The sequence below is a fragment of the Hippocampus bargibanti genome, linkage group LG07, assembly GCF_051943395.1.
Source record: "Hippocampus bargibanti isolate YZ-2025 linkage group LG07, ASM5194339v1, whole genome shotgun sequence".
NCBI classification, from domain to species: Eukaryota; Metazoa; Chordata; class Actinopteri; order Syngnathiformes; family Syngnathidae; genus Hippocampus; species Hippocampus bargibanti.
The window spans coordinates 25,182,700-25,196,725 of NC_142740.1; the positions used below are offsets into that span (position 1 = coordinate 25,182,700).

Genomic DNA, 14,026 nt, shown 5'->3' on the forward strand with positions numbered 1-14,026 from the left:
CATTGTAAGTACTGTCCTTTAATCGATGAGAAGGTTTCTTCAGCCGTCATCTGTACAAAAGTGAAGGTTTCGGACGTTTCGCCTCCTATCCAAGAGGCTTCGTCAGCGAACTAAAGTCTGACTGGTCGTATCGGCCCCATTTACTGTCCTTTAAAAGAAAATAAATCTTTATCAGGTTTGTTTAGTCTGTCATTTACTTCATCTACATCACGGCAGTCAAACTCTCAGGGCACATTGTGGTTACGGTTTCCTCTCGAGGGCCATTATGAATTTGGGGAAGCAATTAGAATGTTACATCTCCTCCATATATTACATAAAGAAAGCACAACAAATTGACGAATAACTACTTTTCAAATCTAAAATCAAGAATAATGACTGTTATTGTGGTTTACATTGTATTATTTGAAATTTTGGTTCGTACTTTAGCAAGCATCATGGCACTTGACATGCTTGATTTACCTTCGCGGGCCGAATAAAATGATGTGGCGAGCCAGATTTGGCCCCCGGGCCTTGACTTTGACACCTGTGATCTACATGTTAAATATCATATGTGTACCATTTTCCCCAAACCTAAAACAACTGATTCAGATCAAGAGGAAGAGTGAGACAAGTTTCTTCCCCACATCTCCTGCACCACGTAAATGCGCGTCAATTCCAAGCCGCGGCAGTTCCACATATGCATCGGTGCTCTGCGCTGACGCTCCTTTTTTCTCATCATGATGACAATCAAATGTGTATATGTCAGAGTATGTCTAGCATCCGGAAAAACAGATTTTTACAGACAGTGTGACTATGTAGTACACCTTAAAGGACAACACGTCTGTGTAAGCTCTCAGTCGTACAGTAGTGGTCCATCGATGAGAAGGCTTCTTCAGCCGTCATCTGTACTTTTTTGAAGGTGTCGGACGTTTTGCCTCCTATCCAAGAGGCTTCGTCAGCAAACCAAAGTCTGACTGGTCGTATCGGCCCTATTTATATATCCCTAATGTCCAGACATGGCGGCGCCGGACACAGCTATGATAGGTCCCTACTCTAAGGTTGGAGGGAGCAGAGGACCACTCCCTGTGGCCCCACTGATTGTTCCTACATTCCTGACTAACGACTGGCCCATTTCCCCCACTCCCACCGGTATCACCTCATCAGCATTACGAATGTTGCCTAACCTGTGTTGCTTAAGCAGGCTATTTTATGAACGATCCAAATTGAACCTCACCCCACCAGACCGGATTAATGAAGGATTCAGTTGTTTTATGAGAATCACTTCTTTTACTCCCCTTTCAAACCATCTATGTTCTTTCGCTAAGATTTTAACCTCATTGTCGTCAAATGAGTGGTTGCTAGCTTTTAGGTGCAAATGTACTGCCGATTGAGGCACACTAGTATTATCCCGGGAAATGAAAATAGTGTCGTAATAAGCAGTATTATCAATATAAATGATATTGATATAGCGAGACTTTACTGTACTATTAAAGCCATTTTCAAGACGGGCTTTTCAAGAATAGATGGACATCATTATGTAATGTTGGACAGCTCGAAAGCTAGCAAAAATAGCAAATAACAGTGCAATTTTATGATGTTGTCATGAATCCACACGTTCATAGTAAAAATGTAAACAATTTAACGACAGTATTTCTTGTTTTTTTTTTTTCAAGTAACAAGTTATGTCCTGACCAACGGCACCCTCTAGTGGACGTGTAGTAATATCACAACACACTCACATGTAGCACTACTGAAAGCCTCGGAGTGACATGCACGGCCCACCGCTGTCATTGAGTGACCACTATTAAGGAAACCGAGTTCCACCTTGGTGCTGATGGTGTAAAACTTTAAATAAGCCGTAGCTACGCAAGTGACCAGGAGAGTGCTGAGACATCACAATAGCGTCAGCGATGATTTGCTATGTAGGAGCTACACTTTCATAAGCTGAAGGTAAATATAACATCATAAATAATGGTTATAAATTACAACAACCAAAAAAAGAACTCAACATCATTACTGATTTAAACATTAAAACCAGTAAAGCCACATGATTGGTCAAGAACACAGCAGTGAAGGGGTGGTTTAAACATTAAAGAGACAGGCAGACAACAGTGAGAGAGTTTCAACTTTGATAGTTCAAAGGCAGAGTGTAGACTACAAGGTTAAAATATCCCATCAATCAAGCTCCACAAACAACCCGCATAATCCATCTGTACACTTGATGCAAAAAGCTATCTACCCAGCTGAACAGAACACAATTGATGAGGAACTAGATAAAATTATCACAGAGAAAGCACCTACAAGGGATCATTCCTCAAGATGGTCAAAGAAGAAGGTTACGTTCCTCATCAAGTGTTTAATGCTGAGGAAACCGACCACTCCATTCCATCAAGCCATCAATGACCATCACAAAGGTAAATAAAACGACTTTATTATATAGTACAGTTCATTTCTTTAATTATAATACCATAGCACATTCATTATACATAAAATAATGTAAATTTTGTGTAGTTTTAAGGCTTATGAAAATTAGAAAGTAGAAAATTATGTTTTATGGAGACCTGGGAACAGATTATTCTCATTTTAATGGTTTCCTATGGGAAAATATTTTTTGGGGATACACACTTTTCGCCTTACACACTCTGTCTGGGAACCAATTAAGTTCGTAAGCCAAGGTATCACTGTATGCTTGGTTTTGGAATGTGGGAGAATGCCAGCTGTTGATGTGTGACTTTAAATGAGGGGCCCGCTAAATTGACCGATGGTGTTTCATCCCTCTGCTTATATATAGGAAAGGCAGAGGACAAGATGCAGATGTTAAAATGGGAAGGTTGGGCATGAAAGAGGACGCACCCCCAATAGGTCGTGTGCATGCGGATTGTTATTCACAGTACCACAGTGTCTGCATTCTTACTTTTCGTAGGTGGCCGTAACGAAAAATGCGTAGACGTGCGTTTGCTTATGATGACGGATTTGGATGATCAGCTCTGGAATTCCCAGCCGGATATGGTTCAGTAGCCATAGCAACGTGTGGTCATCTGTCGTATCTGTGAAGGAGATGAAAGAGAAAATGTATTTTCAACAAGCCTCTTGACTACATCTTCGTGCTGCTGAGTATTGCATCAGTCTGTCTGTGTCGCTGTGCTGAAGTAGCAGCTGGGGGTGAAGTGATGCACAAACAAACCGCTCTGCTATGCTTCCTTAAGTGCATTCAGGATTTGGCTGGCATTGACATTTTAATGTGACTGTCTGTCTCGGGCTAAGACACAAAATGAAGGGGGAACATGTACCAAAAACATTCATTCCAATTAACCAAATTTCTAAAATGCTTTATAAATTTTATCAAATACTGTTACTTGATATGTATCAACTTTAACTCATTCACTGCCAGACCTGCAAAAATGTGTCCACTCCAGTGCCAAGGTTTTTGTCATTGTCACTTGAATTCCAGGACCCACAGAATATTGAGTTTTCGGAGGATATAAACATTCAATACAGCATTGGAAACCTTTAGACTTTCTTCTTTCATCAGAAAAAAAAGAGTTAATTCCTAAATTATATGGGTCTGGAGTTATATGAGCTTGAAATGAGGGCGGCTGTCCAAAATACAATGGAATATATACATATTGGTTTATATAGCGCTTTAACATCAGCTGAAGCTGGAACAAAGCACGAACATGAAAAAAGGGAAATGCTGCCTCGTTGTGGTAAAGAAAAAATATTGCCAGAGAACATGGCCAGCGCTTTATCGGCATCCAAGCATGTAAAAAAAACAAAACCCGAACAAATTCAAGAATGGCGCGCTAAGTCAAATTTTCAATTCCCGAATAAATTTGTGAATGGTAATGAATGAGTTCATCATCACATATTATTAATTGTACAACAAATTAAATTGATGGATTATTAGTTTGGAATTTAGTCAACTGATTGTTTGTTGTTTGTTCATTTGTTGTCCAACTGGGTTTAAAAAGGGTAAAAAAAAATGTCGCAAAATGTCAGCGTTATTTTTTCCACATAACCATGAGACGTTTCAATCCAGATTTGAACATGGAGCATGGAGGTTGACACACATGATTTGCTTTCACCCAATTAAATAAAATGATGTGACTTTGAGCTTGACATCTGTGCTCTCATTGTTGATTCTTTTCATCATCAAATGTTCAATGCCCTACATTCACTTTCATGACGTCATATATCCCCTCTAATCTATGGTATGCTCACAAAAGGCTGACTGCAAGACGTGTATGTGAATTACAGACCCCAACACTCCCCAACTTACGAACGATATACGTTCGGAACGATTGTTCGTAAGGTGAATTTGTTCGTAAATTGCTTCCGGGCTATATTTTGTATGGAATGTATGTTTAAGGCTTACATAAGTATGTTTAAGGTTTATATAAGTATGATAAGTATGTTTAAAGGACAACCAATGCCTCCGGACAAGTTGTGTAACATTTGTAAAATCACTTCAAATGACTTCTACTGAGCACATTTTAGAAAGATTCCACCGCATATAGCTATATTTTACGTTTTAAGACTCGCGCTGAATATTCAGGAAGTCTTGTTTTCGGGTTGGTGACGATTCCTGACGTGACATCACGTCAGAAACGCCCCTGACCGAGAAAGCGACACACAATGCATTTTGGGTACTTGGGTTCTGAAAACATCATGTTGATGGTGAAATTAGAAGGAAAACACATGAATAACGCGACGGTGAATCGTTGTGTGTTGCACCAAGACTATTATTTGATACTAGTTGACACAAATTCCCAGCAGATAAATCAGCTCATTTCCAACACAGCTTGGGCGCCATCTTGTGCATTTTCTGGGATGCTACATTTCAGTCCAGATGCCTCAAAATGACACGGAATGACTTCTTAAATCGATTGCAAACATTTATGCTTTCCTCTTTAGAACTATTTGAATCATATTCATAACTGAACAAGAAAGCATCTTTTCCGAATCTGAAGCCATTGTTTTGATTCTCCACCAAGGCAAGGCGTCTTGGGGTGACACCACGAACAAGGGGGCGGGACCTTCTGAAACTCGCAATTTCTGGGGTCATTTTGAAGTAGTTTTGGGGCACTTTCACTCATTTTTATTGGTGTTTTGCATTTGACTAAAAATATCAGCCTGTGTGTTTTGGGTATTTTAGATGCTATAAAACGTTTTTCTGGTATCAGTTAGGAAACAAAAAAATGGTGTTGGTTGGCCTTTAAGGTTTATATAAGTATGTTTAAGGCTTGTATAAGTAAACTGTAATGGTTTATCCTGAAAAATAAACATTTAATAAAATATATGCTCTATAAAGATATGTACATGTACAACTGGAGAGAATACTACATATGTTAGAGAGAGCGAGCTCTCACAGCGCTTCGTGTCGGTATTAGCGCTGGAAAGAAGCACTACTTGGAAAAAGGCGTAACTCAAATGTTCGTAAGTAGGGGAGTGTCTGTATATGATGTTTGAAATCTGATCAAGAATGAATTCACAGCAGTGTTGCATAGCAGGGGTTGGTTAACTGAACTGAACGTATGAAATACGATACAAATGTACTCATTTTGCGTGTGTATGGAAAAACACGTTTGTGTATTTCAGGGGTGTCAAAGTCATTTTTTGCCGCGGGCCACATTGTAGTTATGGTTTCCTCTCGAGGGCCATTATGAAGCCATTACAATGTTTAATCCCCTAGAGAGCGCACAACAAGTTAATGAATAACTAGTTTTCAAATCTGAAGTCAAGAATAATGACAGTGTGGTTTATATCCAAAAATATGATATTTTTTGTTTGGATTTTAGCAAGCATCATGGAATTTCACAAGTTTGATTTGCTTTCGCGGGCCGAAAAAAATGATGTGGTGAGCCGGATTTGGCCCCCGGGCCTTGACTTTGACACCTGTGGTGTATTTGATTGTTTGACCTTCAAATGTCATGAGGACATCACAGTTCTCTGTGGGCACCGTCTTCATCCAAGACTTATGAGACATGACGTGTCTGCCAGCCTGCAGCAGCCTCTTTCCAAACAATTTATCTGTGTGGGTGAGAAAAGCAGAAATGGGGGGGGGGGCAAACACAGAGGAGGTCACCTTTTGTCACCGTTTGTTGATAACAGAAAATCTTTTTTTATGAGCAATGAAAAAGATGAACAAATTAATTGTCATCATTCAGCATCGTGTGCATGTTCAAAGGAGAGTTGGAAGAAGTAGAGAACTTATTTAGGTCCTACCGCTGGTTCTTTATGTGCTGTACTTTGACTCGTTTTAGATAGCTAGCTTTCTATCTATTTGAGTTATTTTGAGTTATTCCGGGTTGAGTGAACCATGGCGTGTATGGCTGCCGCTGCTCACCGACAGAAAGCTAATAATATGACACTTATTTGGTCCTAACGCTGGTTCTGTATGTGCTGTACTTTGACTTGTTTTAGCTAGCGAGCTAGCTTTCTATCTATTTGAGTTATTTTGAGTTATTCCGGGTTGAGTGAACCATGGCGCGTGTGGCTGCCGCTGCTCACCCACAGAAAACTAATCATGTGACACTTATTTGGTCCTATCGCTGGTTCTTTATGTGCTGTACTTTGACTTGTTTTAGCTAGCTAGCTAGCTTTCTATCTGTTTGAGTTATTCTGTGTTGAGTGAACCATGGTGCGTGTGGCTGCCGCTGCTCACCCACAGAAAACTAATCATGTGACACTAAAATGTGGTTATTTGGCCTACCGCTGGTTCGTTATGTGCTGTACTTTGACTTGTTTTAGCTAGCAAGCTAGCTTTCTATCTATTTGAGTCAAGTAGAGTAAACCCTGGCGCGTGTGGCTGCTGCTGCTGCTCACCCACAGAAAAACTTATCCTGTGACTGTAAAGTGACCTTGAGAGTTTTGAAAGGCGCTTATAAATTGTCAGGTCGTAAATAAAGTTCTTCCCCTGGTTCATGTTCTTCATTTGTGTTGGTCTAAATATTCAAAAAAAGAATATTTATTAAAAAGAATATTTATTTATCGGGCAGCTAGACAACACTCTTCACGAGAGAGAGAGAGAGAGAGAGAGAGAGAGAGAGAGAGAGAGAGAGAGAGAGAGAGAGAGAGAGAGAGAGAGAGAGAGAGAGAGAGAGAGAGAGAGAGAGAGAGAGAGAGAGAGAGAGAGAGAGAGAGAGAGAGAGAGAGAGAGAGAGAGAGAGAGAGAGAGAGAGAGAGAGAGAGAGAGAGAGAGAGAGAGCACGTCTCCAGCAGATATAGACAACAAAAGTGATGTCATTTTGAAAAGGACATATCATCTGCTCGATACAATCATGAATATTATATTAGACTGAAACAAGATAGCTTGAGGTTTTAACAGAGCTACTACGTACATGTATACTAAACTAACATATACAAATAACTAAACTACATATATAGACTAACTAACTGATAAGATTAAGTAGAAATGAAATAACATTGGATGTTTTTATATTTGTTTTATATAAAGCAGTTCTAACATAAATGAAATTTATTATTATTGTTTCATATACCATAGGCATTCTTTAACATCACCGTTTTACATTAAAACACAAAACCGAACATGAAGAGAATTTGTGGACTGAGGGAGCAGTTAAATTGGGACATGGAGGCAGAAGAGCATTCCTATTAAAATAATAACTTTTGTACTTACAAAAGACTTTGACAACCCTATCTGGTTCCACACTGCGAAGGTAGTTTTAGAATCGCTGCGACGAGGCGTTCAGAGCAAAGAGCTTGACGAGATTGAACATTTTAATCCTGAGAAGTACTCACAGATACGGAAATGTGACTGGCCTCTGTGTGCATTGGCTCAAAAGCCGCAGACAGATTGGTGGCATGATGGACATTCTAATTAGTCCTGTATTCATTGCTGTGGGCAACGTGTTGTACGGTAACAGCGATCAGTGTGCTTTCAATGCTTTTATAGTGCTCCTATTTATCAGCACCATATGAGTTTAACAACAGTTCTTGGTGAATAACCCATCTGGACTTTCCTGATTTTTGCAGAATTTTGGTGTTTTGATCCTAACTGATGGTGAATTCCGGTCCTGTTACTGATGATTTTCTTCCAATTTAGTCAATAGCATTACATTAACTAATTGCCATTGTGGCCGGCCTCAGGCCTAGGGGATACCTGGGTCGGTCCAAAGCGCTTCACAGGCAGGTAGCACTGTGAACGACGAGGAAAGACGACACGAGACAACCGTGTTAATCAGCTTCACACAACGGCATTTATGACCACTTACTCATCAAAACATCAATTTCAATATCAGAATACATTCATGTGTAGATCTATACATTCAACATCTATACATTGTATATATCCTCCACATTCGCACATGCTTATGCACGTCTGCCCGCTCGTGTGTGTTGTACTGGGAACTACAATTGACATCCAAAAATCCAAATTCATCAAAGCCACAAAATATTCATCAAAGCCACAAAACAAGGTTTCATATCTAGCATCGCCCAATAAGTCCCCAATTACTTTAACATCTTGAGAATGTCTAAAACTTATTATTTTGAATACCTGTGAACGACGAGGAAAGACGACACGAGACAACCGTGTTAATCAGCTTCACACAACGGCATTTATGACAACTGCGCATGCATGAGCAGAGCCTCCATCGCCTTCCTCTGTTCCATTCACAGGCGCGTAGCGCCCTCTCCTGACTTGGTAGTCTAATCGACTAACATACAATAACAGAGGTCGTTTCTAACCCCCTACACCATGATCCAAAATATTTTGATAAAGCGTTCATAGTGGGTGTGATCCAGAAAATCCGTCAATATTCAAAGTCGGACTAGTTGCCATTGAGGTAATTAAAATTTACTAAATCTGGTATTTTCATGAAAAAAAAAATTAAACAGCCTAATCTTAATCTTCTTTTCCCTTCGGCTTTTCCCTTCAGGGGCTGCCACATAATAATAATAATAATAATAATAATAATAATAATAATACATTTCATTTATAAGCGCCTTTCAAAACTCTCAAGGACACTTTACAGCAAAAACAAAAATAATAACAATACAACAATAATACAATAACACAATAATGATAATATCAATAATACGAATAATAATACTAATAATAATACATTTCATTTATAAGCGCCTTTCAAAACTCTCAAGGACACTTTACAGCAAAAACAACAATAGCTACAACTACAACAACAACAACAACAATAATAATAACAATACAATAACACAATAATGATAATATCAATAATACTAATAATACGAATAATACTACTACTACTACTAATAATAATAATAATACATTTCATTTATAAGCGCCTTTCAAAACTCTCAAGGACACTTTACAGCAAAAACAACAATAGCTACAACCATAACAACAATAACAATAATAATACAACAATAAAACAATAATGATAATATCAATAATACTAATAATACTTATAATAATAATAATAATAATGTATTTCATTCATAAGTGCCTTTCAAAAGTCTCGACACTTTACAGCAACAATAGCTACAATAATAATAATAATAATAATAATAATAATGATGATAATAATGCTCATGATAATAATACAATGATGATGATAATAATAAAATGATAATAATATCACTAATAATTTTAATATCAATAATAACATGATAATATATCACTAATTATTTTAATATCAATAATAATAATATCAATAATAATATACTAAGAGCTTCAGGTTTTGTTTAAGCGCTATATAAAGGCATATATTTTTTATTTATTCCTCATTATCATATAAAGGCCTCAATATGTGTCCATTTTTGGTCTATATACGACATTTCTTACCATTTATTTTTGCCATAGTTAATCACTGTCAGCATGATATAAAACTCCTAACTTCCCCCATTTTCTGGCTTACTTTTTTTACATGTTATTATATATGGCTCCATTGCGGTAAAATCAGCTTCAAGAAAACGGCATCGCATGACGTGGGGAGATCTAAATGTACAATATATAAAGAAAGGCATGATGCAATCTCTATTTCAAGACGAGAGCCATCAAGTGAGAGAACTGGTCTCAATAGAGTATTTTAATGGACCTGGAATTAAGCCTACTTCTCATTCCAAGCGTTCTCCTTTGGCTCTTTGACTTGGACTCACATTTAATTCAATATAATACCGAAAGAGGAGAAGTAAAATCCTTAACATTCATTCATATGTAGCCATGCACTCATCCTTTCGTTGTACTGCTTATCCTCCTCCAGGTTGCAGCTGTACTGGGTCTTAAACCAGCTGACCAACGGTAGGGTACACCCTACATTAGTCGCCAGCTAATTGCAGGGCACATAAAAGAGTGGTGGACCATCAAGGCCTGCAAGGCCTTATCTGATGGCCAAAAAATATCAGAATCACAGACTGATGTTAATTGTATTTTGTCCATGAATTCTTATGGAATAATTCCAAATTGTCATTGCTCTCAGCACTCGCCGCTAGTGACGAGAGCATACAGTCCAGAGCCAGCACACTGTATCGGTAGCAAGTCGTACAAGTAAATATATTGTTGTGTTAATTTAATAATGGTTTTGTCAACCCACATTCGCAGAAGGAAGAGAAGAAATGGATTTGGTTGCAGATTTACTGTTAAAGCCATTTTCAAGATGAACTTTTCAAGAAAAGATGGACACCATTAAGAAAGGTTGGACAGCTCCAGAGCTAATTGCCCTGTCTCATACAAGTTACAAGTTATTTCCTGGTTAATGGTAGCCTCTAGTCAGAAGCAGGCCGTGCATATCACCTCTTGGCCTTCAGTAGTGCTACGTCTTAATCATTCCACAGCTGTGACGACAAATAAAAAGTGTGGTATGATTTACTAAAGGGTCCAGTTAACCAGAAAATAACTTGTGAAGAAAGGAATCCTGTCATTAAACTGTTTGAGTTTTTACCATGAATGTGTGGATTTATGATATGGGGTCAGAAGTTGACGTTTCACACCGCAGAGAATATTGAACAACAGGATGGCGAAGCATCAACAATAAACTCATAAAATAGCAATAGTATTTTTAGGCCAGCTGAGAAGGCCTTGCAGACCCTGACGGCCCACCATTGCCTCTACTGGACTTGTATATGAGTCACAGTCACAGCTGTAGCTGCATTTAAGGTTGTATAATGATTAAAGGTTGGATTGATTCAGACTTAGAACTACTGAAGGCCTAGGTGTGAAAGTCACGGCTCGCCACAGAGATCCACAAATAACCATTCACCCCTAGAGGACAATTGAGAGTCATTCATGAGCTGACAACGCGTGTTTTCAGGACATGGGATGATTCTCGAAAAATCCCATAATGGCAGAGGGAAGATACCAAGGAAGAACCCTGGTTTGAAGCCACAACATCAGAGTTGTGTGTTCATCAGTCTTAACTGTGTAAAAGAAAATTCAAACCACCCTTAACACCATGCTTAATACCATTAACTGCCACTATGTTATTACCTCTTTTTAAAGCTCAGTCCAGTAGTCATTAACTTGAAATACATTGTATCTGTTCATGTTCACGGCATTTTATTAGAATGCTCCAGGCGAACATTTTTTTTAACTAGGAGCACAGTAGCCCCTGACTTGGGGAACACTAAATGAAAGAGTAAATGGTTGTCCGTTGCTAGTAGTTACTCTATGTGCTCTCTGACTGAATGTCGACCAGTCCACCATTTGTCTCGCGTGACACTTGAGGTTCATTGGGGAGAAAGTCGGCAATGATCACATTCTTGGCTATTGTTTCTTATCATACAATTGTTTTGCAAGGGCAGATATTTAAGCCCTTTTAGGTGTGGCCGTCTATTTATAATACTTGCAGTATTATGAATATTTTATGAATAGTACTATAGTGTGATATTATGAATAGTATTTCGTCTGTGTAGGCTCTCAGTCATACAGGAGTGGTCCATTGATGAAAAGGTTTCTTCAGCCCTCATCTGTACTTCTTTGAAGGTGTCGGACTTTTCGCTCCTCATTCAAAGAGCTTTGTCAGCTAACCAAAGTTGTGCTGGTAGCCCTGGTTCTATATCCCTAATGGACAGAGGTGGCCGTACCAGACATCTACGCTGATAGGTCCCTGTGCCAGACCCCTGCTCTGATAGGTCCCTGCTCTAAGGTTGAGGGAGCAGCGGACCACTCCCTGAAGCCAATCTGATTACTTCTACTGTTCTATCCCTGGCTCTGATTTCACCTCATTACCCAATCTGATTATCTCATCACTCTGATTACATCTATAGGTCTGTCCCTGGTTCTGGATATACCTCATTAGCCAATCCGATTAGCTCTAATGTTCTATCCCTGGCACTGGTCTCACCTCATTAGCATGACTAAGCCTATGTGGTATTGCCCTAAGATGTCTGTTGTAAACACGGTGTAAATTAAACCTTAAACCGCCATGGCGATTTAGTGACGGGGTTTGCTGTTTTACAAAAATAGCTTCTTTTATTCCTCATTCAAACCATCTATTTTCTTTATGAATAGTGTATGATTCAATATGATATGAATAGTATATGATAATATGAATAGTATTATGATTAGGCGTTTTGCATTTTGCGCAGTCAACAGCTAATTTGTGGTGATCGCGTTATTCTAGACTGCACACACTAGTCAGAGTTATTTTCTATATATGATTGATCATTTGTACTAGTTTTTTCAACTGAATATGAAGATACATACATTGATTTTGTCAGAACCATGGAGGGAAGGGAGGTTAGATTGTAATTCTAATCATTATATAATCAGACCATTAGAAACGATTAGGGCATGTAGCGACAAAATCAAATCAAGTCAGTGATTTGAGCACAATTTGAAGACTGTGACCTAACCAATCTGTGAAATTATGCGTTCCGCTAGAGACGGACACTCGGAGGAGCCAGTATTTACTCTGCATTAGTACATCATTCCAATTTCCATCCAGGCTCAATATACAGGCAGAGGAAGACATTCATGACTGAGGCAGCTTTGAGTCCTCATACCTTTAGAAAAGAAGCTCAAAGATGATCAATGCTGTTTTGCCTCCTGACTCATTTAACCCAGTGTGCTTCCGGAAAAAAAACGTGAGAAAAATCATTAATATACAGCACTGAATGAAAGCAAAAAGAGACCAGAACCATGTTTACAAGCGAGGAGGCTAGCTGTGACGCACTGGTGTGAGTCACTACAAACGAAACTATGCAATTGATGTCATTTTGGAGGTGAATCCTCTTAAGACACGTACAAAGAAGCTCATTTTCTTTATATGTGAATATAATCCCATTCAAAGACTTTCAAACAACCAAAGGGAATTTCACACACAAATATGGTGACTTAATACATATGATGTTCATATTCATGTCAATTGCTTTCTACATTAAGCACTTCAACCTTGAAATGTGATGCGCGCCTGGTCTCAACATGCTGTCAGGTGAGAAATTGTAAATGGCAAATAGTAAGAATATTTTTATGCATGTACAATTGTAAGTTACTGAATGAGTAACATAAAATACAGTGATGCCTCGGTTTACGACCCCCTTGGCTTCCGAACTTTTCGGTTAATGAATGTTACATTTATGAAACTTTTACCTTGGCATATGAACTTTTTTTGTACATGGAGCTGCCTCAATGAGTGATGTGTCGTTCCGTTCACAAACGAGCCCGTTCTTGTAACAACAAAATGGCAGCCGACAGTTTTTGTCCTCTATTCCCCACCCCCAGGCTTCGGTTTAAGCCACGTGATTGGTCAAGAACGCAGCAGTGAGGAGGGGTGGTTTAAACATTAAAGAGACAGGCAGACGACAGTGAGAGAGTTTCAACTTTGATAGTTCAAAGCCAGAGTGTAGACTGCAAGGTTAAAATATCCTATCAATCAGGCTCCACAAACAACCCGCACAAGCCATCCATACACTTAATGCAAAAAGCTATCAACCCAGCTAAACAGAACACAATTGTTGGGGAACTAGATAAAAGTATCACAGAGAAAGCACCTACAAGGGATCATTCCTCAAGATGCGTCTGTGTAAGCTCTCAGTCGTACAGGACTGGTCCATCGATGAGAAGGTTTCTTAAGCCGTCATCTGTACAAATTTGATGAAACCGGCCACT

General features: G+C 38.9%; 1 protein-coding gene across 2 annotated transcripts in view; it reads right to left on the reverse strand.

The window, feature by feature from the left end:
• ano8b (anoctamin 8b) overlaps nt 1-14,026 on the reverse strand; it is a 42,919-nt gene that overhangs the window by 23,432 nt on the left and 5,461 nt on the right. The window contains exons 1-3 of one of the 2 annotated variants that reach the window (XM_089001422.1): nt 7,619-7,716; nt 5,899-6,009; nt 2,894-3,026 (exon numbers count right to left, since the gene is read on the reverse strand). In XM_089001422.1, the coding sequence (XP_088857548.1) occupies nt 2,894-3,026; nt 5,899-5,965 (200 nt within the window). In that variant the 5' untranslated portion in view covers nt 5,966-6,009; nt 7,619-7,716. Of the gene's footprint in view, nt 1-2,893; nt 3,027-5,898; nt 6,010-7,618; nt 7,717-14,026 lie in introns of those variants that run through there. The other variant, XM_089001421.1, reaches the window with a different exon arrangement.